We start from the raw sequence: 26,000 nt of genomic DNA, 5'->3' as shown, positions 1-26,000 counted from the left end.
CTGAAACCCATCGATACTTGATGGCCCGACAAGCTACCTCCTTAGCTCGAAGCAGGATACAGCCTTTCGATGCGCCGGAAACACGAATGCGGCCATGTCGCGCGTGCCGGACGTTGGACTACGCGCGCCGTCATGAGTGTTTCTGTCTGTCGATGGGAACGGATGCCGTTCAACGTTGCAGTCTCGAAGCCCAGGTACCGAAAGAATGTTGTGACTATAGCCCGCAATGAGCCAAGGGCAAGAGACCCCGCCGGGCGCAACTGTCAATGTGCTTGTATGTGGGCACTGACATTCGCTAGTGAACGACCGGGTACATCTGGACATGCAGGATTTGGCGCTTTCACGTGAGAGATCGCCCGCAAGGCGCACTGCGGAGCCGATTTTTCGAGGTGAGGCTGCCGGCTGCGGCGAGGCAACGCGCTAAGGTTGCAAGCGAGATTGAACTGCTTCGGTTGGGCTGAAGCATGCTAGTCAAGGACACGCAAGGCACGAGAGTCAGTGTACCGCTGGTCTACAGCTACTCCTGACGCCAGATGACTTGAGCGCCCAAGCTCGTCAGACACGAGACTCCTCATGTCCAAGTGATAGCTGAGGCTTTTCAGCTTCAGCCTGCCAATAGCAGATCGACATGGTCATCCTCGCCGAGCAGGACGAAAAGGACCTGTCGCCCTCACCGGCAAGCAAGACTAGCCGTGCGCCAGCGACGACGCTTTCCTGGTCATTTGGCGAGGATCCTCTGTTGAGCAAGAAAGCGCCTACCTCGCCTCCTCAGCGGATCCGGCTCCCCCGTCCTGCTGCCCTATCGCCTCAGAGCTTACCAGTAGGGACGCCTGCGCCAGCGACTGCCTTGCCAGGCGCGACGAGTCAGAGTGCGCTCGCAAGTCCGCCCAAGCCGGCAATCTTGCTCACTCAGAGCAAGCTATCTGTCCATTCGGCACCTTTCGTACCGCTGCCTCAGCCAACTTTCACTATCGCTCCACCTGTACTAGTGCCCTCGGCCTCCGGTAGCTCCAACAGTGGTACAAGCACAGGCACGAAGCTCAGTCGGACCAGTCGACGCAAAGCTCGCGAGGCAGCAAAGGAAGCAGATGCAGAGCAAGAAGCCCGAATACGCGAGGACGCCAGAGATCGCAACAAGGACTTCAATTACTACGATCCCAGCGCGGCCCAAGCGCGACAGGGCCCTCCGTCAGCCACACGCAAAGTCAAAGCCAGTACGAGTCAGTCTGCAGATAAGCCTGGTCCCGCACAGACTACAAATTTCGCCGACCGGGTCGTGGCCGCACAACGAAAGCAATCAAAGTAGGTTCATCTGTCATCAAACGCTGCAGCTCTGACAGTGCAATACAGATCCAAGCAAACAAGCCACAACAAGCGCGACAGACAGAAGAGCGTCCGAGCAAACGATGCAGAACTGTCCAAACCTTTGCGCGCATTGCACATTGGCGGCCAGTCGCGAGCGATCGATCCAGAGTTCTCCCGCTCCCTCGTCACGCAAGATCAGCCGACGCTCTTCGATCCAGAGACAGCAGGCACCTCTGCACGCGCATCCACACAAGACCATGAATCTCGCCAAGGTACTTCTCCTCGACCTGCCTCACGTGGGACCGCAATCAAGCGGGACGATTCTGCCTCACGAACATCCTCTCACGATACCCCTCGCCGAGTACAAGATGCACGCTCCAATGAGCGCAAGCCCGGTCAGACCAATCCAAGCCAGAGACAGTCGCTCTTTGATCCCAGGCGAGACGATCCGGTGAGATTCGCCGCCGTCAGTCGCCTAGATGAGCGATCCCCCTTGCCCGCTCGCACGAACGATTCTGGCAAGTCTGGCAATAGCAACGGCAATGCGCTCGATTCGCTCAAGAAGGCTTATCGCGTCGTTGTCGATCTCGAGAAGAAGTGTCAAGCGGAGAACGTTGACCCGAACGCAGATCAGCAGAACGGCCGGCATCCGAAAAAGAGGCTCATGCGCGTCGAGACTGATGATGCTTATTGGATACGCCTCACTATGCCCCACAGAGAGTAAGTGAGGCCGAGACCATCGCTTCGTATCACTGATGTCGTGCAACAGGCTCGCAGAAGCGCATCTCAATTTTCTGCAGATGGCGCTCGATCCGCGCATGCCGGCTTCCCTGCAGAGTCTGCCGCAAAAGTACAATATCGCTACCCGACTTTGGCAAACGGCCTTTCACGCGCTCCTGGAAAGAATGCGATCTGCTCTGCCTCACTCGAAGAACGACGACAGCAATGTGCTCGAGCATCTTACCGAATTCATCTACTTTGCCTATACTTTCTATACAAATCTTCTGGAAGAGCAAGCGCTCGCTGTCTTTCGCAGCAGTTGGCTCGAGCAGCTTGGCGATCTCGCTCGCTATCGCATGGCTATAGCAGGTCTAGGCGCGTCCGAAGCAACGAGCGAGTTACCCGCTCGCGAAAGCAGCCCCGAAGATGAATCATCGACGGAAGAGCATAAGAGTCCTGCCGCAGCGTCGATCGGCGACGCGGCTTTGGGAGACTGGGAAGTTGAGGAGCAGGGCACTTGGCGCGATGTCGCACGAGATTGGTATGCTCGTGGCGTAGCCGAGACACCTAATCGAGGTCGATTGCACCATCATCTCGCCCTACTCAGCAAAGACGACAGCATGCGTGCATTGTATCACTACTGTCGCAGCTTGACCGCTAGCGAGCCTTTCTGGCCGGCCCGCGAGTCGATGCTGACCCTCTTCAGTTCCGAAGCTCAGAAGCAACGCGCACAAGCCGGCGCGACGGCTGGCGAGCTCTTTGTACATCTACAAGGCATGCTCTTCACCAAGGTGGACCTGGACGACTACGATGACGTGCTCGCTCGCTTTCGCGAGGCGTTGCGTGTGACATTCATTACTATCAAAGCTGGCCAACGCATCCGAAAGAAGGCTACGCTGGCAGACGCTCGATGGAGCATGATGGGCATCATTACGGTGACCGCACTGCTACAATTTGGCGCAGATGAGAGCGCTTTGAAAGCAGCGATGGGTAAGGAGGCGCAAGCAGTCACAAACGACAACAAGCCTTCAGCCATCATGATCAAATCGAGCAAAGCTGCCGAGGACAGCAGCGTCGAGCATCGTACCGTCGGCAACCAATCTGCTGACGAGTACAGCTCGCCCGTTGTCTTTACCTTGGCGGCTCAGCTGGCTTATGAGCTACTCGAGCATGTAATTACTCATCTCTACCGACCCGACAATAGTCATCCGGCTGTCTGTCCCTACATCACGATTCATCTTGCTTTCTTGCATCATATCTCCTCCAAAGCAGGGGCTCTCCGCCTACTCGAGCGCTACGTGCCTTGGAAAAGCCTCGTCAATCTCTTCTGTCAGATTCCAAGTCAGATCGCAGTCCGTGCTGATCCGCCTCATCGCATCAGCGGCACTGCCAATGACGAGGACTGGTGTCTCCGTGGCACAGATTGGATCGGTCGTGAACGATTCGCGCGCGGCTTCTGGCGCACCAGATCTGCTCATACGAACGGCGAGGATGCTGAGGCGTCGCATCCTGCTCAAGCGAAAGGACCAGAGTCAGAAATTGACTATCTGGCCAGCGATCCCTTTGCACCGACTAGCGAGCTGATCCTGCCCAGCGGGCAAGTCGAATCTGAACAATTGACGCACAGCCAGGATCTCGCCCGAGGTCGTTGGCAGCGCATTGCTCTCATGGCAGTCTGGCTGGCGAAGACAGTGCCTGGGCTCAGCTTCAACGCAGCGCTCGATCACCAGCACAAGTTCTCGCTTCAAACAATTTTGGCCGACAGAGCAAGCACGTGGGCGCAGGCCAGGCAGCGCGCTGCATACGACAAGAGGAGCGCTTCACTCGAGCGCGAGCAGGCTGGACATACCGTATGTACCCGTGTGCTCTCCTTGGTCATACTGACTGCAGCCGTAGAATGGCAAGGCGCCTCGCAAGGCCGGCTCCACTGCAATCCTAGCGAATCAAACGATCTTTGTGTTTGACACCAACATCTTGATGACCGATCTGCAACTTCTCGATCGGCTGCTTCCCAGTGGCAAATGGATTGTCATCATTCCTCTCATGGTCGTTACGGAGCTCGATGGTCTAGCCAAAGAAACAAGCGAGGCTGGCGCGAGCGCAAACAAGGCACTTGACGCGCTCCGGGCCGCATTGTCAGACCACCCCGACTGCATCAAGCTACAGACGAGTCGCGGCAATTATCTCAATGATCTCAATATTCGCTGGGAGGCGATCGATTTCTCCTCGGACGCGCAAGGCGAACAAATTCGAAGCATTGACGACGTCATTCTGCAAGCAGCAATATGGCAGTCAAAGCATGGCATCGGTCTGGCATCTGCGTCTCCAACGGATCCGGTCGTAGTCGCGCTGGTCACCGCTGATCGTAACTTGCGATTGAAGGCGACTGTGCGATCCTTGCTGGCGGGCTCCAGTCAGCAAATCCTGCAGTGGCTCGAGGCGGCAGAGGCGAGCAACGGCTGATCACATATTCTTTCCTTTGGTAACCCCCAAACTGATCATTCGGCTCGAATGATCCTGTTGCTACGCTCTGCCTCATTGGCTCGATCGATAGCAGCGTCGCCCTCGGCTTGCCAGGCTTGAAGCTCGTGCGCTCTGTGGAGCTCTGGAAAGTCGACGTATCGCTCTTGCACGTCGCCCACGTTGCTTGTAATTGCCGGCTGCACCGTCAGACGAAGATCTTCCGGCTCCTGTCCGGCTAGACGGTCGTGTGCATGTACGCCCGGCGGAATGTAGCCTATTGCGCGATCGATCGCTTGAAAAAGTGCTGCCATTGACGCTTTGTCCTGAGGAGCATATCAGTCTTGCACGCGAAATCCAGAAAGGCGGGTACCTCGACGCACAAGGTCTCAAAGCCGGTGTGAGCAAAGGAGTAGTCCTCTATGAGCTCGCAGACGGCATGATTGAGCTTAGCAAAGCGTGCAGCTCGAGGGTCCTTATTGAGCTCTGTCTCTAGAAAGGATAGGTCCTGCATATCGGTATAAAACTCAAGATTGAACGCTGTATGCTCGTCAGCGTGATTGCGAGGTTCGAATAGTGAAGCCGACGTACGCAGCTTGTCGTACTTTGAGACGAGATCGATTTTGCTCAGGACGTTGATCGTCGGCAGCTCCATCTGAACCATCATCTTGAGCGACAGCAGCAGTAGTGCGACATATTTCGAGGCGTCGGTGATGTGGTAAGAGTCGGCCATGCTGACGACGCCAAGCTGTGAAGTGTGTCAACCTTTGCCGGTGCTCAGAATGCAGACAGACCCACTTGAAAGCCAAGCTTTTGAAGCTTCAAAGTGAGATGCTTGAGCGATTGATGGTCTGTACTGAGCTCGACCTGACCGGGCAGATCGAACACGACGAAAGGATCCTTGCCGAGCTTGGCCAGGCTTTCTTCTAGCCAATCAAAGTTCTTCTCGAGGTACTCCATGGCATAGAGCAAGCCGCCATTGGGTCCAAGGCCGAAAGTGTCCATGACCTCTTTGAGCGTGATGAGCTCGGAGATGGAGAATGCAGGCTCGTAGGACGGCGACATCTCTGCAGGATCGAGATTGACGATCGAAACTGGCCTCTGCATCCCTTCAAGGAACTGTAAAGAGCCTCAGTCTCCTTGCTGACATTACCCTGGTGCTCCACTCGCCTGCTGTGCCCCATTGCAGAACGTTGTCTTGCCTGCGCCGGGAGGTCCGATGACGAGGATGCCTGCTTTCATGCTATGATCTTGTCTGGCGACATTATTGCATCGGTAGGAGCCAGCAGGAGAGGGACAAGAGGCAGGCCGACTCGCCTGAGATTGACGCGGAGGCGATCAACGTCCAACTGCCGGCGAGCTCCTACGACGCCGTACAGAGCCCGTGATGAGCTATGACCAGCTTGTTGCGCACTCGAGAGCCTCTGCTGGTCGATCTGCCTCTTCAGACTCTGCTGCAACCCAGACTACCGCCGTTAGCTCCTCGCAAGACCGAGCCCGAGAATTCGGACACTTCAGAGGATGAGGACGTTGAGGACGATAGCTTCGGTCCCTTCGAGCCGGATTCACCTCTCGCAGATGCATTGCCATCAGTCCTCACTGGATTCGATGGCCTCCTCGATCAGCATGACGGCTCAACGCTCGATAGACCGACTTGGCTCGAACAACTCTCATCTCGTGTGCTGTCCATGGATTGCGTCATGGGCCTCAGTGGTCGACCGACAGGCAGTCCAACGAACCCTGATGACCGTGATGAGGCTCACTATGGCGAGACACGCGCCGTGTTAGGCTGCGAGAATGGATCGCTTTGGATCTTTGCTGGTTATGCTTACTCGCAGCAGCAACAGCAGCCGCGCCGGACAAGCAGCGCGACAGCCTCGCCCTCGCAGAAACGTAGACAGAGACCCGTGTCTGGTGCTGGATGGTCTGCTCTGCTCGCGGAGTCGGCCGAAGAGGATCATCTATCGTCGCCATCGAGCAAGAAATCGCCGCCTCTTGGTCATGCGAGGAAGGTGCCTATCTCGGCCCGTCACAATCGCAAAGCGAGCGCCACAGTCTCAGTGTCAGGTCACGAAGTGAGCACGGTGCATGGACATGACTCGGCCGACAAGAGGCGAGCCAGCCAATTACCTGCGATCGCTGCCTCGAGCGATGTATCGCCCGTTACACTCGCATGCACGCGTAGTCGCGAGGAGACTGACTCTTCTGCGATCGAGCGTACAACATCGAATGCAAGTCTCCTGAGCGCGAGGCCAGAAGGGCCTTGTTCTCCACACTCTGAACATGACGATGAGCAAGAATGGATTCAAGAAGTCGTACAAGGCGAAGCGACTCAGCAGACCTTGCTCGAGAGGCCCAGTGGAGCTCACCGTCGGTATTCAGCTTCCCGTTCAGCCATCCTGTCAGATGCTATCGCTTCCTTTGAGGTGCCATTGCCACTTTCACTCGAGCCTGTCATAGAAATCTCTCTTGCGAGCGATCGGAGACGTTCACCTGCCATTGTACAAGTAGAGATCATCGAAGGCGCAGCTAGTCATACGGCTTCGGGCTACGAGACAGAGGCAATGCGAGACAGAAGCATCGTGTGCATGACACGCGCGGGCGATGTATACCTCTTATCACTGCTAGACGGGCGCTGCATCAGCCGTTTCGAGCTCGAAACAGCAGACGCGGAATCACCTAGTCGGCATTGGACAGGATTCCAGATCATCAACATTGTTGGCAATCCTGTGCTTGTCGCTCACCACGCCGAATCGCGCTCAAAGCTGCCTCTGATCAATTTGCGCTCATCGAAATCTGACACCGCTTTGGAAATACAGCAAGACCTTGTCTGCGCACCACTGATCTTGACTGTATCTGGCTCGTACCGTCTCATCTGTGCTACACAGAATCACCAGCTGTTGATGTACTGGTTATATGCCGACGAGCATTCCGTACTCAGGCTTGCGAATCCACCTCCTGTCGATTTGACCATCGCAAGCGTCGTACCTGCCATCACTATGCTGAAGGCGAGCCAGGATGAGCTCATTATAGCTCACAAGGACGGGTTTCAGGCGAGTCGGACTGTATTACGTACGGATCCGCAGCTAATCTCGCATCGATAGGTCTGTCGCTGGGATGATGGTCAACTGGTACCCGCTCGTGCCTTCCGCGCCCAGCTGATACGACAACTCGACGCTTCCCAAGACGGCAACATAGCTGCGCAGGTTGCAGGCTACTCGAAGCTCCTACGACGCGCTGACGAGACCTATGCTTATATCCCAGCATCCGAGGCGATCCTGTCCAGTGCACAAACAGTATGTCAGGGCTTGATGCCCGGTATCCTGGCCCTGCTGGTGTGGCAGAAGACTCGTGCAAGCGCGAAGTTGCGCCTCGTCAGCTGGAATAGTGACGGGACCTCCAGTACTGCCTCAGAAACAGAGCTATGGAGCCGCACATCGCAACAGATCCGCCGGTTGAGATGCACATATGCTGTACTCGTATCACGAGAGCGCCTTTGTTCTACCTACAGCAATGGCGATGTGCATCTCAGTCCGATTGCTCGACCAGACGCTGGCATCACGTTTCCAAGGGCACTCCGTTCGGGCGCATCTGCGTTGCTGCTCGTAAAGCGACAGGGCATATCAGAAGTCGTGATTGCTGGATCAATGCTTGGACAGGTCGTTGCATGGACGTGCGAGCCGCCGACATGCATCTTTGACCAACGCATAGGCGCCCTGCCTTGCATTGGCCTGGTCGCTACAGACGAAGGCGTCACAGCCCGTTTTGCAGATGGCGTCGAATCGGATCTCAGATGGCAAGGATCGGACGGCATGCCTTCGCTTCAGATGGGAGATAGAAGGCGCGCGAGCAGTAGCCTAACGTATCAGCGCCCTGCTCTCATGCTCCATCCTTTCCTGGGCACTGCCTCTGTCAACTTGCGCGGGTTCGCGGATGAGCAAGGCCAATCTCAGGCTTGGTCTACTCGGCTCTTGCGCCAAATCCTCCAGACTTATCTTCGCTCCGTATCGGATCGTGTTGCACGCGCCCTGATCAAGCTCATGCCTGGTATGGTAATGCCAGCCACGAGTATGTGCTGCAGGTATGTGTTCCTCAGCCTTTCAGCAGATACCTTTCCTGACGCTTATGCAGGACACGAGCTGTGTCAATGCGCACGCTCGAACGAACAGGAAAACGAATTTGGTGTCTCTCTGCCGAGATGACCGCATACCTTCAGCTTTGCTTTTGCACTCTGTGCTACTTGGTAATTGATCGATCTGGTGAGTTTTCAGCAAGGGTCTCTCTGTCCACCGTTCTTAGATAGCTATCGCAGATGTGGCAGAGTTGTCGCAAGTGCTCAGTGAGCACGCGATGACGCTACACCCTTCTGTCGGCGCAGACTATAAGCCGCCATCTCTCTCGGTCCTGGCAGAATACTGGCTGGATCAAGACGATGCTATCAATAAGGCTGCTCGGCTGCTGATGGATGTTCACATTGCTGCGCTTCCTCGTGCTGCTCGTATAGACCTGACGACATCGCTGCACATACCCTACATCAGCAGCGAGCAATTCGATGAGGCCGTCCGTCATTCTGATTTGCCTCGCTCTGTCCTCGTCCTCGGCCTTGTGGCTGTAGCCGACGCCAGCGTTGTGTCGAATGGCTCGCTGCGCAATCTTGCGCATGCGATCGCGATGCTGCTCCGCCATGCCACACCGCCTTTGCTACAGTCTTTGGCTGTCGAAATGGCGATCAGAGGTTTCACGCTCTGGCAGGCTCATATTGACGCAGTAGCAATCGTGCATGCTCTTGTTCATCTCGCTAGTGCCAGCAAGGATCCCGCATTGGTCGAGATGCGGAAGGCTGCCCGTCAAGCTATCCTGCGTATTGCTCAGCTCAATACGGCGCTGTTCGTAACGACAATTGTGAATGATCTCAAAAGCTCGGCCTCCGACATCACCTCGCAGAACGCAGCAATGCAACTCATTGCTTTCATCGTCAGACGAGAGCCAGAGATCTTGCTGAGCAGTATTCCGCGGCTGATCGAAGGCATCGTCAAGTGCCTCGACCCGTTCTCGAACACAAAGCGAGGCAATTTCCTACAGTCCGCTACGCTTGTGCTCAGCGACATTGTGGATGCCTACGCGGTCGTCGATTTCTATCCCGAAGGTCAGAGGCTTGCTGTCGGATCTGCAGAAGGTGCGGTCATCGTCTACGATCTCAAGACAGCGACGCGCCTTCACGTACTCGAGAATCATCGTCGGGCGGTGGCCGCTTGCAGCTTCTCGCCCGATGGCTATCGACTCGTATCTGCATCTCTGCTAGAAGGCAAGGTAGTCGTGTGGAAAATGGCGTACGGCCTCATGGGCCTGTTCAGCTTCGGCACGCCCTCGAGGCAAAATTCGAGCACGATCAGTGAACCGTACAAGTCCTTCGACTTCAATATCCCAGAGCCGATCAGTCCGGCAAGTAAGCTCGAGGCAAGGCAAGTGGCAACTTTCGAATGGCCTGCGCCGAGGACAGCGCGCCTAAAGATCGGACAGAGTACATTCACCTTTGCTTGCTAGATACAACATGCATGACCAGATGTTGTTGACAACTTATTGTATTGGTTGTAGGGGCGGCGGACGCTCCGCAGGAACTGCGGGTGCAGATGACTCCGATGCTTGCTGCCGCGACGGCATGACGGCTTGATGACAGACAGGGCACGTCGAAGCTCGATAGAGCCACTGTATGAGACATTGGGCATGATAGCTATGCGAGCAATGCAATTTGCATCGTCGCTGCTTCCAGTCGCAGCCCTCGAAGCAGATCGAGCATAGCCAGTCTTTGTCCGGCTCTTGCTTGCCATCCTGGGACAATGGGAAGGCGGCGAGGACGACACGGAGACAGTGCACTGTTCTGCGAGTAGATCTGAAGATGTTGGCCACTGATGCTGCAAGACCACGCATCGACATGAGATAGAGGAATGCGGGAATAGTCGCGAGCGAGACGGGCGAATGGTAGTGAAGTGCGAAGAAGATGATGGTGCATTGGGCTGCGCAGGTTCCGACGGTGACGAGTTCGACGAATTGGCCTACGAGGTACTTGCTCTCGACTTCGACATCGTCGAGTGCAATTTCGCGTTTGCGCGTGAGTTGTGCAAAGAAGCCGCGTTGCCTCTCGCGCAGAACGAGCGGGTCTGTCCTACTGATGGACGGCGTGAAGAGGGATGCAGAGACGAACGGGGGCATGATAGAATGCGGCAAGAGGTGCTTGAGCGGTTGCAAGAGCGCCAACATGGCAGTCAGGGCTTCTAACGCGACGACGAATCTGATCGGTCGGAAAAGCGCGGCAAAGTCGCCAGAGTGTTCCAAGCGAGCGGTAGGCGGCCCCAGATAGCGCATGAATGGGACTTCAGTATCTGAGCTAGCTGTACACTCGGCCAAGACGCTTGCAGCAATGGTGATAACGGCGATCATGCCTAGTATAGGTCTGAGATTGGCGCGCCAGTACTTGGAAAGGTGCGCGAGTCTGCTTTTCTGATGCTCGCGCTCGCTCGTGGTAGTGACAGATCGCTTGATGAGCTCGTCTTCGGCTTCAAGACAGGCCCATTCGAGCAGAAACATGGCATGTAGGACAGCAAAGAGGATCCAGACGGGCTGAGCGCACGGTAGCGATCTGAGCACTTCCAGCCAAGACTCGTACAGCGAGACTGAAGTGTCTTCAGGTTGGGCTACTGACGAGGTCCGAGATCGGGAAGTCTCCGAGAACAAGCTGACTGCGATGTCTGGCAAGGCGCTACGAGGCTGATCGACGGCGGCTATGGTACTTCCGCTCGTCCGCCGCCTTGGCATGACCTGCTTGGGGCTTGCACGTAGCTTCTCGCTAGGATGTGAGGCTGTCGGTGCGATCTGCTGGGCTGCATAGAGCGCAGGAGCGGTGACGGTGCCAGAGGTCATTGCGAGCCCGTCATTGCCATTGGTTGCCGGCACGGTCGATCTGAGGGCGGAGGCTTGCCTTGTCGTGCTTGCATTGAAGGCGAGGTAGGTGAGAATGAGGAGCATGACCTTTGGCCGATAGTAGATCTGCTTGAAGGACGCAAACGTCTGTAATGACGTCGGTCATCAGCTGAGTCCACAATGGCTGACCCACGGCGCATCACCTCTGGATTGTCGCTCGTCGATGGCCACATGACTAGGCCGGCGCATGCGCATCAAATAGGCTACAAGGCTTGTGCTTCAGGCGCCGGCCAAGGTCGGATCCGGAATGCCGTCAGACGCGTTCGACGTCGTTTATATATCAGCAGCGTGACGTAGTGACGTGGACCAACCAAGATATGAGCGCACCCAGGCCGTCGACAGACGAGGAAGATGCGCCTCTCCTCGAGCGCGATGGCGAGGCGTCGTCGCCAATGTCAGCGACGCTCGAGCGAGTCAAACAAGGGAGCCTGACGCTGCTCGAGAAAGTGCTCATCGGCATTGCCCTCTTCTTCCTCATCCTCGCCGCCGTCTTTCTCGGTCTCTTCGCGGGCAGTGTCGCCAAGCCACCGCCGGCTGTACATCATCCGGTCACTACTTCGCTCTTCGCGACTGCAACTGCAACGGTCACGCCAACGAGCACGGTCATTGCCTCACCTGCACCCACAAAGCGGCCTGACAATCGCAACGATGAGACTTGTCTTACGCCAGAATGTGTGCAGATTGCGGCTTCACTCATTGCCTCGATGGACACCACCGTCGACCCTTGTGTCGATTTCTTTGCCTTTAGCAATGGCGGATGGGTCAAGGACCACCCCATCCCAGAGGACAAAGGCGACTATGGGACCTTCAATCAGGTCACCGAGAAGAACGATCGCGTGATAAGAGGCCTACTCGAATCGACACTCAAGCCAGATCTCGACCCTGCAGATCGCCGCAACATTGTCAATCTTCAAAATCTCTATCATTCGTGTCTGAACGAGGAACAGCTGGAATCTGTAGGCGCCGAGCCTCTGCTCAGACTGGTCCAGACCGTCATCGATCATTTCTCGCTCGTCAAGCCGGCATCAGAGAGCGATCAGCTCGTCTGGACGAGTGCGCCAGCCGATCAAGCCGCGCGACGAAAGAGACTTACCTCCACCCTGCTCTACCTACACGCTCACGACATCACCAGCCTGTTCGACTTTGAAGTCGACGGTGATGTCGTTGTCGATCCAGACACCATGCGGCTCTATCTCGGTCAAGGCGGTCTCGGTTTGCCAGACAAGGAATACTACGCTCCCGGCGAACCCATCCTGGAGCTCTACGAGAGCGTCGTTGCCAAGGTCCTTGCTAATGTCCACGATGGTCTCGAGATAAAGGCAAAGAGCACGAGCTGCTTAGATCCGAGCAAGAGCGGGAGCCGCCTGGCTGCTGCTCAAAAAGCTGCAGCTCATGTCGTTGCATTCGAAGGCGCACTGGCAAAGATCAGCCTGAGCAATGTCGAGCTATACGATCCAAAGGGCACCTACCATCCCCGCAATCGCACCGAGCTATCTGCCCTGCTACCCTACATCGATCTGGGCGACTACTTCAGCGGCCTGTTCCCTCGGCCTTTCTTCCCAGATCCAGTGATTGTGCAAACGCCGACATTCTTTGCCAACCTGAGCAAACTCATCGACGACACCCCCGATGCCACCCTGCAGTCTTACTTTGTCTACCACACTGCTAGCCGATACGCAAGTGCGATCGCCCCAAGTCAGCCTATCGCCAAGGAGCTCAAGCGCCTCAACAATGCTCTCAAGGGCGTCGATGCATCCATCTCTACCCCACGTTCGGAGACATGCCTCAAAGCGACCCTGAATTATGCTAGCATCTTGGCCGGTCGATATTTCGTCCTCGAAGCTTTCCCCGGCCGGTCGAAAGAATATGCCGAAGAGATCATCGATGCTCTTATCGAGGCCTACAAAGAGCGCTTGAGTGAGGTAGAATGGTTCGACAAACACACCGCCAAAGTCGCCGTCGAGAAAGCGTCTCTCATTCAGCGCAAGATCGGCTATCCTACTTCGCCCGATACAGAGTCGCCAGAAGCGCTCGAGCGATACTATGCCCTGAACGGCCCCTTCAACGCAACAGACTTCTTCGGCAATGCTTTCAGATCCATCGTAGCAGATTCGAAGCGCTTTTGGGCTCATGTAGAGACCAAGCGTAATCGTGGTGAATGGGAGATGGTATGCCACCTCCGGCCGTAATCGATCCATGCTGACCGCGGAGGGCAGCCCGCCTTCCTGGTCAATGCGTACTTCAATCCGAGCGCAAACGAGATCGTCTTTCCAGCTGGTATCCTGCAGATTCCTTTCTTCTCTGTCGATTTCCCAGAGGTGCGCGCTTGATTACAGATACGAACCTGGTCTGATTGCTGATCCTCCGCAGTACCTCGCTATTGGGGCATTCGGCAGCGTCGCGGGCCACGAAATTGGTTTGCGAATCTTGCAAAATCCTTAAGCAAGCTAATGTGAAGCACAGGGCACGCATTTGATGCCTCGGGACGACAATACGATGGTCACGGCCGATTGACCGACTGGTGGTCAAATTCGACCGTCGATGCATTCAAGGAGCGCGAAAAGTGCTTCCTGAAGCAGTACGCAAACTATACAATCATCGGACCGGATGGTAAGACCTATCATATAAAGTCTGGCCAGACTATCGGCGAAGATCTGGCCGATTCTGGCGGTCTGGCTCAGAGCTATCGTGCTTGGAAGTCTCGCTTCGAGTCTGATCCTGACGGCAAAAAGTATGCCAACTTCAAACTGCCCGGCCTGAATTACACGCGCGAGCAGCTCTTCTTTCTCTCGTACAGTGCTTCCTGGCGCAACCATGCACGCGCTGCAGAAAGAGTGCGGAGGATCAGGAGCGATCCACACTCGCCGCCATACTATCGAGTTATCGGGCCGCTGCAGAACTCGATGGAATTCAGGAAAGCATTCAACTGTCCGGCCGATTCGCCGATGGTCCGCAAAAATCCATGCACGATCTGGTAGCATACATGTCGCATTGCATAAGAGTCGGAACAGGGCACAGCTGGAATTATCGGCATGCAGGGTGCATGTACAGCAAGCCAGATAGCTTGCTTGTGCTGCTATTTCTGAGCAGGATGGACACTTGCGTTCTCATCTTGTGATGATGTACTGTGTAGTGGCAAGACGTGGAACTGGGCATCATGTCCGTTCGGCTCCGTCACAAGGCTCGACATGTCCTCTAGCAATCTGGGCGAGTAAGGCTTGTGACAGTCTTGGGAGTAGATCGCCGGATAATATTGCCGGTAAGAGACCCAGGCGGTGATGTAGCCGAGTATGGCGCCAGCAATGACATCTGTCGAGTGATGTCGGTAGTCCATCGTACGACTGACTGCGACAAGGGCTGCGGCAAGAAGTGGGACGACACAGATCCACGTCTTGGCAGTGAAGCCCTGACGATCGGAAATGTGAAGCTTGCCGCCCAAGTACAACGCTAAGAAGCCCAGTCCGGCAAAGGCGAAGCTGGAATGACCGGACGGGAAGCTCCTGAACCCGTCACGAAGCGTGTGAAAGTCGGTCTGTGTGCAAATGGCAGATGTCGCGAGACCATAGGGAGACGCGTTGGCTGCGCCTGCCATGGGCTGACATCGATCGATGAGATCAGGCCTCGGTCTTCCGACAGTGATCTTGATGGTGTCGGTCACAGTCGTCGATAATGCAAGCGATAGCACGAGACCCAGGACAGCGTTATGGAAATCCCAGAACGAGCCGATGAGTCCAAGCGAGATAGCAGCCATGATGACCAATGGCGCAATAGCGCCAATGATCGCCAGAGCCCAGACGGGCACACGCTCATGCACGGCGTATGTGTGCTGTATCGAGCCATCGGTAAGATCGAATTCGCGAAAGTAGCCATGCGCCTGTCATTGTGCATGAGACGCGACATGTACAAATCAGAAGGAGCGACGCACATTGTCGATGAGATAGAAGACGATCCAGAGGACGATGGTGAGGAGCCAATCGGGTAGATAGCTGAGGATGAGTGCCTGCACAGCAACGATCTGAGCTTGTCGCGTGCCAAGGGCAAGCTTTGTACACGAACCTTGCGCCGGTCTGCATCCATCTGGTGTCTGCGCCTATCCCTGAGTGAAGGCCGTAGATGATCTGGCAGGAGCGCCATGGCTTGGGATTGTCTATGTCTGTTGAGCAAGCGACCAGACTTGAGCTTGGCGAGGCCAATTTGCAATTACAGGGGCAGTGCATGGCTGCGTCATCACACTTTTTCATATTCGACTGGAGGCCCGTTTGAATCACCCACACCTTTCGGCTTAGCCACTCAGATGCTGTCTTCTCGAGTGCTGGTGCGGCCGCAGGGGCAGATATGTCTCGCACGATTGAGTACGAAGGCTGCGCCGAGACCGGCAATCGCTCTCAGGCCAAGGAACACACTTGCCGGCGCCTTTCGAGCAACACCTTCAGGCACGAGATGTTTGGCGACAGCGGCGCCACAAGACATCAAGAAGCCTCCCAGTCCTGTCGATGCCTTCACGGCAGCGAATCCGTACTACACGCAAGAGATGTACAGGCTGTGGAAGGAGAATCCTTCGTCTGTTCACCCATCGTGGGACGTCTACTTCTCGGGCATGGACCAAGGCATGCACTCTGAGGAAGCCTTCAAACCACCTCCCGGTCTGATTTCCATGCCGGCTGATGGTGCTCCTACGCTGTCCATGTCGGGCGGACCTCAGCTAGAGGATCACATGAAGGTTCAGCTCCTCGTGCGCGCCTATCAAGTCAGAGGTCATCATATTGCCAACCTCGACCCGCTCGGCATCCTCGATGCTGACCTGGATAGCAAGTCACCGCCCGAACTCGATCTGAAGCACTATGGCTGGTCAGACAAGGACCTCGACAAGGAATTCGCCATTGGACCGGGTATCATGCCACGCTTCAAGACCGATGGCCGCAGCAAGATGACATTGCGCGAGATCGTCGATTCACTCAAGCGAATTTACTGTAGGCGTCTTCACCTTTTGGCTGCATAGGCGCTGACAGCTGCGCAGGCGGTCACGTGGGTATACAGTACGTCCACTTACCGAGCCGAGAGGAATGCGATTGGATCCGAGAACGTATCGAGCTACCCCTGCCGTGGAAATATACCGTGGACGAGAAGCGGATGATTCTTGATCGCTTGATCTGGTCAGACTCGTTTGAGCGTTACATCGCCTCGAAGTATCCAAACGAAAAGCGATTCGGTCTCGAGGGAGGCGAATCGCTCATCCCTGGCATGAAGGCCCTCATTGATCGATCTGTCGACGCTGGTGTACAGTCTGTCGTCATCGGCATGCCCCATCGAGGCCGACTCAACGTGCTTGCAAACGTCATCCGAAAACCTATTGAAGCGATCCTCAACGAATTCAAAGGTGCCGGCGATCCAAATGAAGAGGGCTCCGGCGATGTCAAATACCATCTGGGTGCCAACTATGTTAGACCCACACCGTCGGGCAAGCGCGTCTCGCTCAGTCTGGTCGCCAATCCTTCACATCTCGAATCGGAAGACCCCGTCGTGCTCGGCAAGACCAAAGCAATCCAACACTTTGATGGTAATGAGGATGTGTCGACTGCCATGGGTGTCATCCTCCACGGTGATGCTGCCCTCGCCGGTCAGGGCGTCGTCTACGAAACCATGGGCTTCCACGATCTGCCCAACTACGGCACAGGAGGCACTATCCATATCGGTAGGTTGATATCTCTTTAGATAGGCATGCATGGGCTCAGAGATTCGCCTCGCGCAGTATGCAACAACCAGATCGGCTTCACGACCGATCCAAGGCAAGGTCGCTCGACGCCTTACCCGTCAGACATTGCCAAATCAATCGATGCACCCATCTTCCACGTGAACGGAGATGATCCAGAAGCAGTCACGTTCGTCTGTCAGCTGGCAGCAGATTGGCGCGCGCGATGGAAAAAGGATGTCGTCATCGATCTCGTCTGCTACCGTCGACATGGCCACAACGAGACTGATCAGCCCAGTTTCACCCAACCAAAGATGTATCGCGCCATCAGTGAACAGAAGCCCACGCTCGACAAATACATCAAAGTATTGCAAGACGAAGAGTCCTTTACCGGCGAAGAGATCAAGAAGCACAAGGATTGGGTCTGGGGTATGCTTGATCAGGCTTACGAGGCCAGCAAGGACTATGTGGCGTCCTCGAAGGAATGGCTCTCGAGTGCTTGGGATGGCTTCCCTTCGCCGCGCGAGCTCAAAGAGAACAACCTGGAAGCTCGACCGACGGGGGTCAAGATTGACACGCTCAAAGATGTCGGCAAGCAGCTGGGGTCATGGCCGAAGGATTTCCAGGTCCATAAGAACCTACAGCGTATCTTGAAGAATCGATCGAAAGCTGTCGAGGAGGGCAAGGGCATCGATTACAGCACCGCCGAAGCACTCGCTTTTGGCACAATGTCACTTGAGAAGATTCATGTACGTGTGAGCGGGCAAGACGTCGAGCGAGGCACCTTCTCGCAGCGCCATTCTGTCTTGCACGATCAGGAGACCGACGACCTCTACGTTCCGCTCAATCATCTCGGTTCAGGGCAGCACAAGCTGACCATCTGCAACTCCTCGCTGTCTGAATTCGGCGTGCTCGGTTTCGAGCTGGGCTACTCGCTCGTCGATCCTCACCTGCTCGTTGTCTGGGAAGCTCAATTTGGCGACTTTGCCAACGGTGCTCAGATCATCATCGACCAGTTCATTGCTTCCGGCGAGCGCAAATGGCTGCAGCGATCTGGGCTGGTCATGTCATTGCCCCATGGCTACGACGGCCAAGGTCCCGAGCACTCTTCTGCGCGTATTGAACGGTTCTTGCAGCTGTGCGACGATCATCCCTTCAAGTATCCGACGGAAGAGAAGATCCAGCGGCAGCACCAGGATGCCAATATGCAGCTTGTCTACCCTACTACGCCCGCCAACGTATTCCACGCTTTGCGAAGACAAATTCACCGCGACTTCCGAAAGCCTCTGATTCTCTTCTTCTCAAAGTCGCTGCTGCGCCATCCGCTCGCGCGATCCAACATCGAAGACATGGCAGAGGGCACTCAATTCCAACGATACATTCCCGACAGTCATCCGGAGTCACTTGCAGATCCCGACTCGATCAAGCGGCACATTCTCTGCTCTGGCCAGGTGTATTACGCCCTCCTACAGGCACGAGAAGAACGTAAGATCGATAACGTCGCAATTTCCCGAGTCGAGCAGCTATCGCCTGTGCCCTACGATCTACTGACACCGCACCTGGACAAATACAAGAATGCCGACCTGATGTGGGCTCAGGAAGAGGTACGTCTGCACGCGACAGCCTCAGATTTCTGCACTGATACTCTATTGATTTACAGCCTGTCAACAATGGCGCTTACGGCTATCTTTCTCCCCGTCTGCACACTGCACTGAGTCAGACAGAGCATCACAAGGGCAAGCGCGTGCTCTACGCCGGCCGTGGACCGACGAGCTCGGTCGCGACGGGCAGCAAGAAGGTCCATCAGGCTGAAGTCAAAAAGGTACATAGGTCTAACTGATTCACGTCTGCTGTGACTGACACGTTCGACAGATCCTTGATGATGCCTTTGACCTTGAGAGCTAGGTTTGACGATGCTGTACGATTGCAAGACTATGCTGCCTCCTGAATTTGGCTGAGTTGTCGAGTCATCTGCGCGTCCGCGGAGGCAACGATTCCACGTGGTTGGACATTGAACTCCTTGAGCCCGTTCTCTTGCCATCATGGCACCCTCTGCAAGCTTGCGATGGCCGACATACGCTCACTGACCCCGCTGCTAGATTGTCCGAGAGCTGCCAGACTGCCTGCTCACGTTCAGCTGCTCGACAGAACAGATGTCCTGCCGAATTTGGGCGAACGATGGGATGCTGAAGCCTTAGTCTTTCCGGCGGCCTGGCCCCGTGCAAGAGTGCTGCCATATGCTCTGGCCAGACGCTCCTCGACGCCTACGCTGCAAGATATCACCCAAGTACAGACTGACGCTGTCTATTGCACACCCGAGAATAAAGTGCTTTGGCAAGACACAGAGCAGCTCCTCATTGCAGTCAATCGCTACTACCGTGCCAGACCGACCAGGAGACAGTCAAAGGCACCCCGGATGACCATCGTCACCCTTCACGCGAGTGCATCTCACAAGGAAACATACGAGCCAATGTTTGCCCATCTGCTCGAAGCACTCGGTCCAGAGGCAGATGAGATTGAGGAGTTGTGGTCGATTGACCATGCCCATCAGGGCGTGTCCGGATTGTTGAACCCACAGAACAGCTGCGAGGTCCACACTTGGTCAGACGATGGTCGCGACCTGCTCAACTTCTTGCTGCTCTATTTGCCGCCTGTTGCGAGTCCTGATGAGGATGATGAGGCTCGTTCACCTATGCACGACGGCGTCAGCATCCGACTCTTATCAAGACAAACAATAGACGATGCGAGCATGCTCAAGCTCGACGGAAGCATTCCACGACCCGTCGGGCTTGTCAGAGGGCGCAAGATTGTTGGCCTAGGACATTCTATAGGTGCCGATGGTGTGATCATGGCAGCAACGGGTCTACCCTGCATCTTCTCAGCAGTCGTCGCGATTGATCCCGTCATCGGCGTTCCCAGGTAAACGTCACTCGCCTGGCTAGGGCCTAACACTCAGCAGAAGAGCAGCTTTTTCACAGATGAAGCGTATCCGGCGATGCGAAAGGGCTGGGACAGGAACGTGTCGCGCGCCCTTGCTCGGAAGGACCGTTGGGCGTCAAGAGAGGCAGCCGCACAATCGCTAGCCAGAAACAAGGCATTTTTCGGCAGATGGACCGATGAGATCTTCGACCTCTTCATGCAATTTGGAATCACAGAAGACGACCAAGGGGCAAGACTGACAAGCACGAAAGTGTCTGAAGCTGTGAGCTGCGTTCGCGTTCGCGTTGCACGCCTGGCGCAGATCTGATGCAGAGGCAAGACAGGCCATCTTCTGTCAGCCAGGGACGGCTTCCATTGGCACGCGAGAGATCTTCTCTCGAATGACTCACATCCCGGTCAGTCTACGCTTCCACTATGTCTTGCCAGCGCCTGGGAGTTGCGTCGTACCGGAGCGGGGCATTCACGAAGTGCTGGCCGCGCTGCCGCAGCATGTACAGGTGACAAGAATCGACGACGCAGCTCATCTGATGGTCCAAGAGCACCCGAGGTCTGTTGCTACCGTGCTCGCTCGGCTGTTGCGCCTTGCTAGCACGCCACTGTCTAGACTGTGACTGTCATGCGAGTACAGTTCAATCGCCCGAGCGCACTGGGCGCGAGGCTGCCAATGCATTCAGTAGTAACTGCCGTAAGCTGATCTTGAGGGATAGCGGCGACGACAGCTCGACCATTCCCTTGTGGTGACCTTCTCAGAGGGTCAATCAGAATCGATCGGCCAAGGACTTCCGGTCCTTTGCGCCATCAAGACCAATAGTCAGCGCGAGAGTCGGACCAGCTTTTGCAGGACCGGTAAGCGCCGATAATTAGAAGGCTCAAAAATGTTGCAGAGCGACTGATACGTCTGCCACAGAGCTTGTTCGCCTGCTTGTCTGTACAGTCGGACGGGCGTATTGCTTGTCACTCCCGTCGTCCCAGGATACGGCGGCGAAGGAGTCATCCGGGCCTCTACTGACGGCTCCATCATCGCATTCTGCACCTTTCCCAGCTTGTGAAGGAGTTCGGTTAAGTCACTGCGCCGCTCTCCAAAGCGTCGCATCTCTCACTACGCTTTCTTGGTCCTGCTTTGCCCGTCAAAGACGCCAATCAGCTTCGGCCGAGATCGCTCGAGCAAGCCGGGTCAGACGACAACCGTGTTGAAAGGAGCTCACCCTTGAGAAAGCGATCGCTCAATCTCGTAGGATGAGCAAGGCTGTCGATACAGGCTCTGCTTCCACCAACGTCTCGGCACCATCGTCAAACAACGCCAATGAGGCTGTCACAAACGGACCTACAGCTGCTAAACTGCCCAACGGCGCTCCCAAGCCCGCCTTCAATTATGCAGCCGCAGCGGCCAAATCTGCTAACAACAGTCGCTCCACGAGCCAGGCTGCCTCTGCTTTGCCTTCGCCCAGCATATCTCGCGGAGGAAGTCTAGGCGGACCGGGTGGGCTGCCTGCCCAGCGCAATGGCATCCCTCCTGCCAACGCTGTTGCCGCCGATGCTGCGCCAGATAGTGCATCAAAGCCAACAGCAGGCGCAAATCCGGGCAAAACAGATGCGCCTGTCAAGCCTGTGGCCGTACCTGCAAGCTCCGCGATGCAGTTTGGCACAATCGCGCCAGCTCCTGCAGCCAATGGCAATCGAGCGCCCTCGCTGGCTTCTTCTGCCACGCCTTCCAGTCAAGGCGCTCCTCTTGCGCCCGCGCCCAAGCCTGCCGTCTCGGCAGCTGCTTTTAGCTTTGATTCGCTTTTCCAGCAAGGCTCAAGCTCGAATGAGCCCGAGCCCGGCACACCCATTTTGCCCGTGGCTTCGCCGCCCATGCCTTCGCAGCCCGAATCACGTCGCTCTGCTTCGACATACGACCCTTCGACGTCTTCGCGACCCCAAAGCACGATATCGCATGCGTCAAATACCTCCATATCTTCCTTTGGCGCGCCCAGGCTATCGGCTGATGTACCAGTCTTCTCACCCTCTGGTCCAGGCATGATGCAAGGGCATGCTCACTCTGCCAGTTTCAGCGCTGGTATGCCCAAGGGATCTCCTTTCCAGCCAGGTACTCCCTCCGGATATCCCCAGCCAGGCCCCGGTCACCTAGCGCAGCGATCCATGTCGAGCAGCGCTGGTCCTGGCGGCAGGCAGACCATGAACGTTCCACGCTATCCTCAGACCAGTCCTCGGCAAGGTCATGCTCCCATGGGCTCACAGCAATACTCTTTCGCCCCCGGTCAGCCTTATCCCGGCATGCAGGTAAGCCAGCTTGAGCATGGCACGATGGAGCCTTCGCTGATGCCAGCATATCTGCCCAATCAGCAGCAGATGTACTATCCGTATAACCCAGCTTATCAGACGCTGCCATCTAATTTTCAGCGAAGCATGCCGCCCTCGTCTACGCCCGGACCATCGCCTCTGCCAGGCGCTCAAAATTGGCAACAAAGCCAAGGAAGCCCAGCCACGCCTTCTCCGGTAGTGAACAGGCCGAGTGCGCCGCCGACGCCTAGCACGCCTCAGCCACTGAGTGCTCGCGTAGCCGAATTCAAGCCGAGGCCGAGTGCAGCAATCAGGATCGTCAATCCCAATACGAAGCAAGAAGTCAAGCTCGAAAGGCCTGCTTCAATCGCTCGGGCTCCTTCTGAGCTAGCGCAATCGACTGTTTCATCGCCCACGCCCGCTGTCGCCTCGCCAGATCCTGTTGCTAAGCCTGCAACTCCAGTTTCCGAAGACAAGGAACGCATCGCTGCGGAGTTCAAGGCACGTGCGGCTGAAAAGCAGGCCGAAGCGGAAGCGAAAGCGAGAGCAAAAGCCGACGAAGAGGCTAAGCAAGCCGAAGAGCTCAAGGCGGTCGAGGCGAAGAAGGCGGCCGAGCTGAAGGAGGCAGAAGAGGCAGAAGAGGCAAAAGCCGCTGCCGAGGCAAAAGCCAAGGAGGAGGCCGAAGCAAAGGAAGCAGCAGAGAAGCGCGCGCACGAGGCAAAGGTGGCAGAAGAAGCTGCTGCGGCGAAGGCCAAAGCTGACGCTGAAGCCGCTGAAGCCGATCTGAAGACAAAGCAAGAGGCAGCGACAGCCGCTGCTGCATCTGCTTCACCTCCTGCCGCGGACTCCGCCACCACAACTACCTCGGCACAGGAAGCAAGTACCGAGGAAGCCGCTAAGACGACTTACGTGGCGCCGCGCACCGATTCTAGTGCAGACAAATCCGCTGACGTATCGGTCGACTCTGTCAAGACAGATGCGCCAGAGACCACCGCTACGTCTGGCCTCGAGCCAGGCGAGGTCGACGAGTCTGCAGCGTTCCTCAAATCCATTGCAGAAGCGTCTAGGATCCAGTCGCTTTCGGATATTGACTATCCCGAGGGTGTTAAGCCACCTCGAGATGGATTGAACGCAGGCAGCAAGCCTGGCAAGTTCCGCTACGATCGAGACTACCTTCTGCAATTCCTTGCAATATGCACACAGAAGCCTGCTGGCCTGCCAGAGCTTGATGCCATTGGGATGACTGACGTCGGCCCATCACGATCGGGTGGCTTTGACAACAAAAAAGGAATGGGTCCTCCACCAGGACGGGGTGGTGCGAACAGCTCGATGGGTCGCAATGCAGGCGGTTTCCAGATGGGCAACTTCTCTGGCAGTGGTGGTTCCAAAGGTATGGGTGTCGGAGGCGCCTTCGGCCAAGGGTTTGGTATGGGCGCTCGCTCCGGCAGCGGTATGGCACGTGCGCCAAGTCAGAGCGGTATGATGCCTGCTGGCTACGTGGGTCGCGAAGGTCGACGGAGTCAACGTGGCAAGCCAAGGGCAGGCGACAGAGCGCAGACATCCTTCGTGCCAGAACACAACGTCGCGCCGCTCGAAAAGTCCGAGAACAGGTGGATGCGAATGAAGCCGGGCACTTCGACCGACGAGACGTCACCAGAAATCGTTCAGCGAAAGGTGAAGGCGCTGCTCAATAAGCTTACAGTCGAAAAGTTTGTCAGCATCTCCGATCAGGTCCTTGCCTGGGCAAATAAATCTGCAGCCGAAAGCGACGGTCGCATCCTGCGCCAAGTCATTGCTCTTATATTCGAGAAAGCAACAGACGAAGCCGCATGGTCAGAGATGTATGCGAGGTTATGTCGCAAGATACAAGACGAGCTTTCTCCCGAAGTCGTCGACCTCACCATCGAGCGGAAGGACGGGCAAGCGCCCGTCTCAGGCGGTTCTCTTTTCCGCAAATATTTGCTCACTCGGTGTCAACAAGACTACGAAAAAGGCTGGGCTTCAGCAGATGCTGCAGCGGCGGCCGCACAAGCAAAGGCGGGCGATGACAGCGCAAAGCAAGCCGCTATCGACAAAGCTGCCGCCGAGGCCGCCGCGGGAGGCAAAGTCAAGGAAGATCAAGAGATCGTATTGCTCTCTGACGAATACTACGCGGCTCAGAAGGCGAAGCGTAGAGGTCTTGGTCTTGTTCGCTTCATCGGCGAGCTGTACAAGCTGCAGATGCTCACCTCAAGAATCATGCACCAATGCTTGCACAAGCTACTTCTAAATGTTGAGACACCGGAAGAGGAAGACGTCGAGTCTCTCTGCCGACTTTTGACCACAATCGGCGCTCAGCTCGAAGCAGACTCGATTGCCGTCAATGCTGCAAAGGCGGCCTCCATCTGGAATGCGTATCTGGACCGAGTCGCGCTCATCGCAGATAACGATAAGCTATCATCTCGGATACGCTTCATGGCGCAGGTAAGGCTTTGCAACACAGATCTGTAGCATGCTGACTGTCTTGTCACAGGATGTGCTGGATCTCAAGAAGGACAACTGGCGGCCAAGGCACAACACTGGAGGTCCAAAGACATTGTCAGAAGTCCACGAGGACGTAAGCTCATATCGGAACGAGTCCATAGTTGAGTCTGACATCTTCGCTCCGTAACAGGCTGCTCGACAAGCCGAGGAGGCCAGACGAGCTGCACAGAGCTCTAGCGGAAAAGGATTGCCGAGGATGCAAGACCAATTGGGTCGTGGCGGCTCGCGCGGCGGCAGAAGTCGCGACGCGTCTGGACAAGAAGGCTGGCAAACGCCGTCTGCTGCTCGTCCAGCGCCTGCTGGCAGCTTACATGGCTTCGGCAAAGTCCGACAAAGCACTGGCAGTCTGGGCGCGCCATCCAGCGTCTTTGCAAACAAGTCTAAGGGCGCGCCCAAGGAGGATAAACCTGACCAGCGAGCGAATGCGTTTGCGGTACTCAGTCAGAGCGAGCCGTCCGCAGCACCCGTCACTGGCTCGCGAGCTACTTCTTCTGGGCCTGAGCGCAAGAAGCTCGCTCTCGCGCCAAGGACTAAAGCTCTTGAGGAAGATGAGAGCCAGGGTGTGCCGGATACGCCTGCCGTCGACGCCGAACCGGAGGCAGCCTCTGAAGCTGTCAGCGACGAGCCTTCCGAGAGCGTGCTGCGGTCCATCAAGAACGGTGTTACCGAATTCTTTACCGTCAAGGACGTCTCAGAAGGCGTCCAAAGTATGCAACTCGTCGAAGAGCGCTTCAGACATATCTTTATGTCTTCCCTACTGTCTGCCGGCCTCGAGAAGAAGCAGTCCGATGTCGACATTCTTTGCGAGCTTGTCGAGCAACTTGCCGAGGAAGCGGACATTAATATCGATTGGCAGCGTTCTTTCGCAGGGCCCATCATAGGTCTACCGGATGTCATGGTCGATGCGCCCAAGGCAGCCACACATATGGCGAACCTGCTTGCTGCTGCAGGACTATCAGAAGACGACGTCAAGGCCCTGTCTGCACAGATGGCGTCAGAGGACGAAGACGTACAGGATGCGCAGGAAAAGCTGATACAGGCGTTTGCCAAGAGTATCGCACCCGCCGAAGCATGAACACAATGCTTAGTACGGCTCTCAGAA

General features: G+C 56.1%; 8 protein-coding genes across 8 annotated transcripts; 5 read left to right on the top strand and 3 right to left on the bottom strand.

Annotated features, from left to right (window-relative positions):
* Positions 1–412: 412 nt before the first annotated feature.
* Positions 413–4,488, top strand: L969DRAFT_74677 (uncharacterized protein; the record flags this gene model as incomplete). Its single annotated transcript, XM_014712581.1, has 4 exons — positions 413–1,302; positions 1,351–2,025; positions 2,075–3,875; positions 3,922–4,488. Exons 1-4 carry the CDS (start codon positions 629–631, stop codon positions 4,486–4,488), a joined length of 3,717 nt encoding a protein of 1,238 aa, XP_014568067.1. The 5' UTR covers positions 413–628.
* A 35-nt stretch (positions 4,489–4,523) lies between these two features.
* On the bottom strand, positions 4,524–5,727 carry L969DRAFT_49611 (uncharacterized protein; the record flags this gene model as incomplete). The annotated part of the gene is made up of 5 exons (XM_014712580.1): positions 4,524–4,811; positions 4,859–5,025; positions 5,077–5,233; positions 5,284–5,615; positions 5,652–5,727. The coding sequence occupies 5 exons, from the start codon at positions 5,725–5,727 to the stop codon at positions 4,524–4,526; spliced, it is 1,020 nt and encodes a 339-aa protein (XP_014568066.1).
* Positions 5,728–5,879: 152 nt separating this feature from the next.
* On the top strand, positions 5,880–10,029 carry L969DRAFT_17405 (uncharacterized protein; the record flags this gene model as incomplete). Its single annotated transcript, XM_014712266.1, has 4 exons — positions 5,880–7,550; positions 7,590–8,566; positions 8,617–8,744; positions 8,798–10,029. 4 exons carry the CDS (start codon positions 5,880–5,882, stop codon positions 10,027–10,029), a joined length of 4,008 nt encoding a protein of 1,335 aa, XP_014567752.1.
* A 33-nt stretch (positions 10,030–10,062) lies between these two features.
* On the bottom strand, positions 10,063–11,636 carry L969DRAFT_94541 (uncharacterized protein; the record flags this gene model as incomplete). The annotated part of the gene is made up of 2 exons (XM_014712579.1): positions 10,063–11,550; positions 11,607–11,636. The coding sequence occupies 2 exons, from the start codon at positions 11,634–11,636 to the stop codon at positions 10,063–10,065; spliced, it is 1,518 nt and encodes a 505-aa protein (XP_014568065.1).
* Positions 11,637–11,780: 144 nt separating this feature from the next.
* On the top strand, positions 11,781–14,441 carry L969DRAFT_48748 (uncharacterized protein; the record flags this gene model as incomplete). Its single annotated transcript, XM_014712578.1, has 4 exons — positions 11,781–13,631; positions 13,680–13,781; positions 13,834–13,879; positions 13,927–14,441. 4 exons carry the CDS (start codon positions 11,781–11,783, stop codon positions 14,439–14,441), a joined length of 2,514 nt encoding a protein of 837 aa, XP_014568064.1.
* On the bottom strand, positions 14,158–15,597 carry L969DRAFT_103395 (uncharacterized protein; the record flags this gene model as incomplete). Its single annotated transcript, XM_014712577.1, has 3 exons — positions 14,158–15,337; positions 15,389–15,463; positions 15,520–15,597. The coding sequence occupies 3 exons, from the start codon at positions 15,595–15,597 to the stop codon at positions 14,540–14,542; spliced, it is 951 nt and encodes a 316-aa protein (XP_014568063.1). The 3' UTR covers positions 14,158–14,539.
* A 127-nt stretch (positions 15,598–15,724) lies between these two features.
* L969DRAFT_62172 (uncharacterized protein) lies at positions 15,725–19,092 on the top strand. Its single transcript, XM_014712576.1, has 4 exons — positions 15,725–16,433; positions 16,481–17,155; positions 17,213–18,756; positions 18,813–19,092. Exons 1-4 carry the CDS (start codon positions 15,758–15,760, stop codon positions 18,990–18,992), a joined length of 3,075 nt encoding a protein of 1,024 aa, XP_014568062.1. The 5' UTR covers positions 15,725–15,757; the 3' UTR covers positions 18,993–19,092.
* Positions 19,093–19,217: 125 nt separating this feature from the next.
* L969DRAFT_48464 (uncharacterized protein) lies at positions 19,218–25,973 on the top strand (the record flags this gene model as incomplete). Its single annotated transcript, XM_014712575.1, has 10 exons — positions 19,218–20,071; positions 20,120–20,354; positions 20,416–20,699; positions 20,770–20,777; positions 20,843–20,938; positions 21,000–21,265; positions 21,305–22,375; positions 22,439–24,838; positions 24,888–24,971; positions 25,029–25,973. 10 exons carry the CDS (start codon positions 19,218–19,220, stop codon positions 25,971–25,973), a joined length of 6,243 nt encoding a protein of 2,080 aa, XP_014568061.1.
* Between the last annotated feature and the right edge of the window lie 27 nt (positions 25,974–26,000).

The sequence above is a fragment of the Mixia osmundae genome (assembly GCF_000708205.1).
Source record: "Mixia osmundae IAM 14324 unplaced genomic scaffold scaffold_5, whole genome shotgun sequence".
Classification (NCBI taxonomy): Eukaryota; Fungi; Basidiomycota; class Mixiomycetes; order Mixiales; family Mixiaceae; genus Mixia; species Mixia osmundae.
The sequence above is the reverse complement of the archived record's forward strand: the minus strand, read 5'-3'. Positions and strand labels throughout refer to the sequence as shown.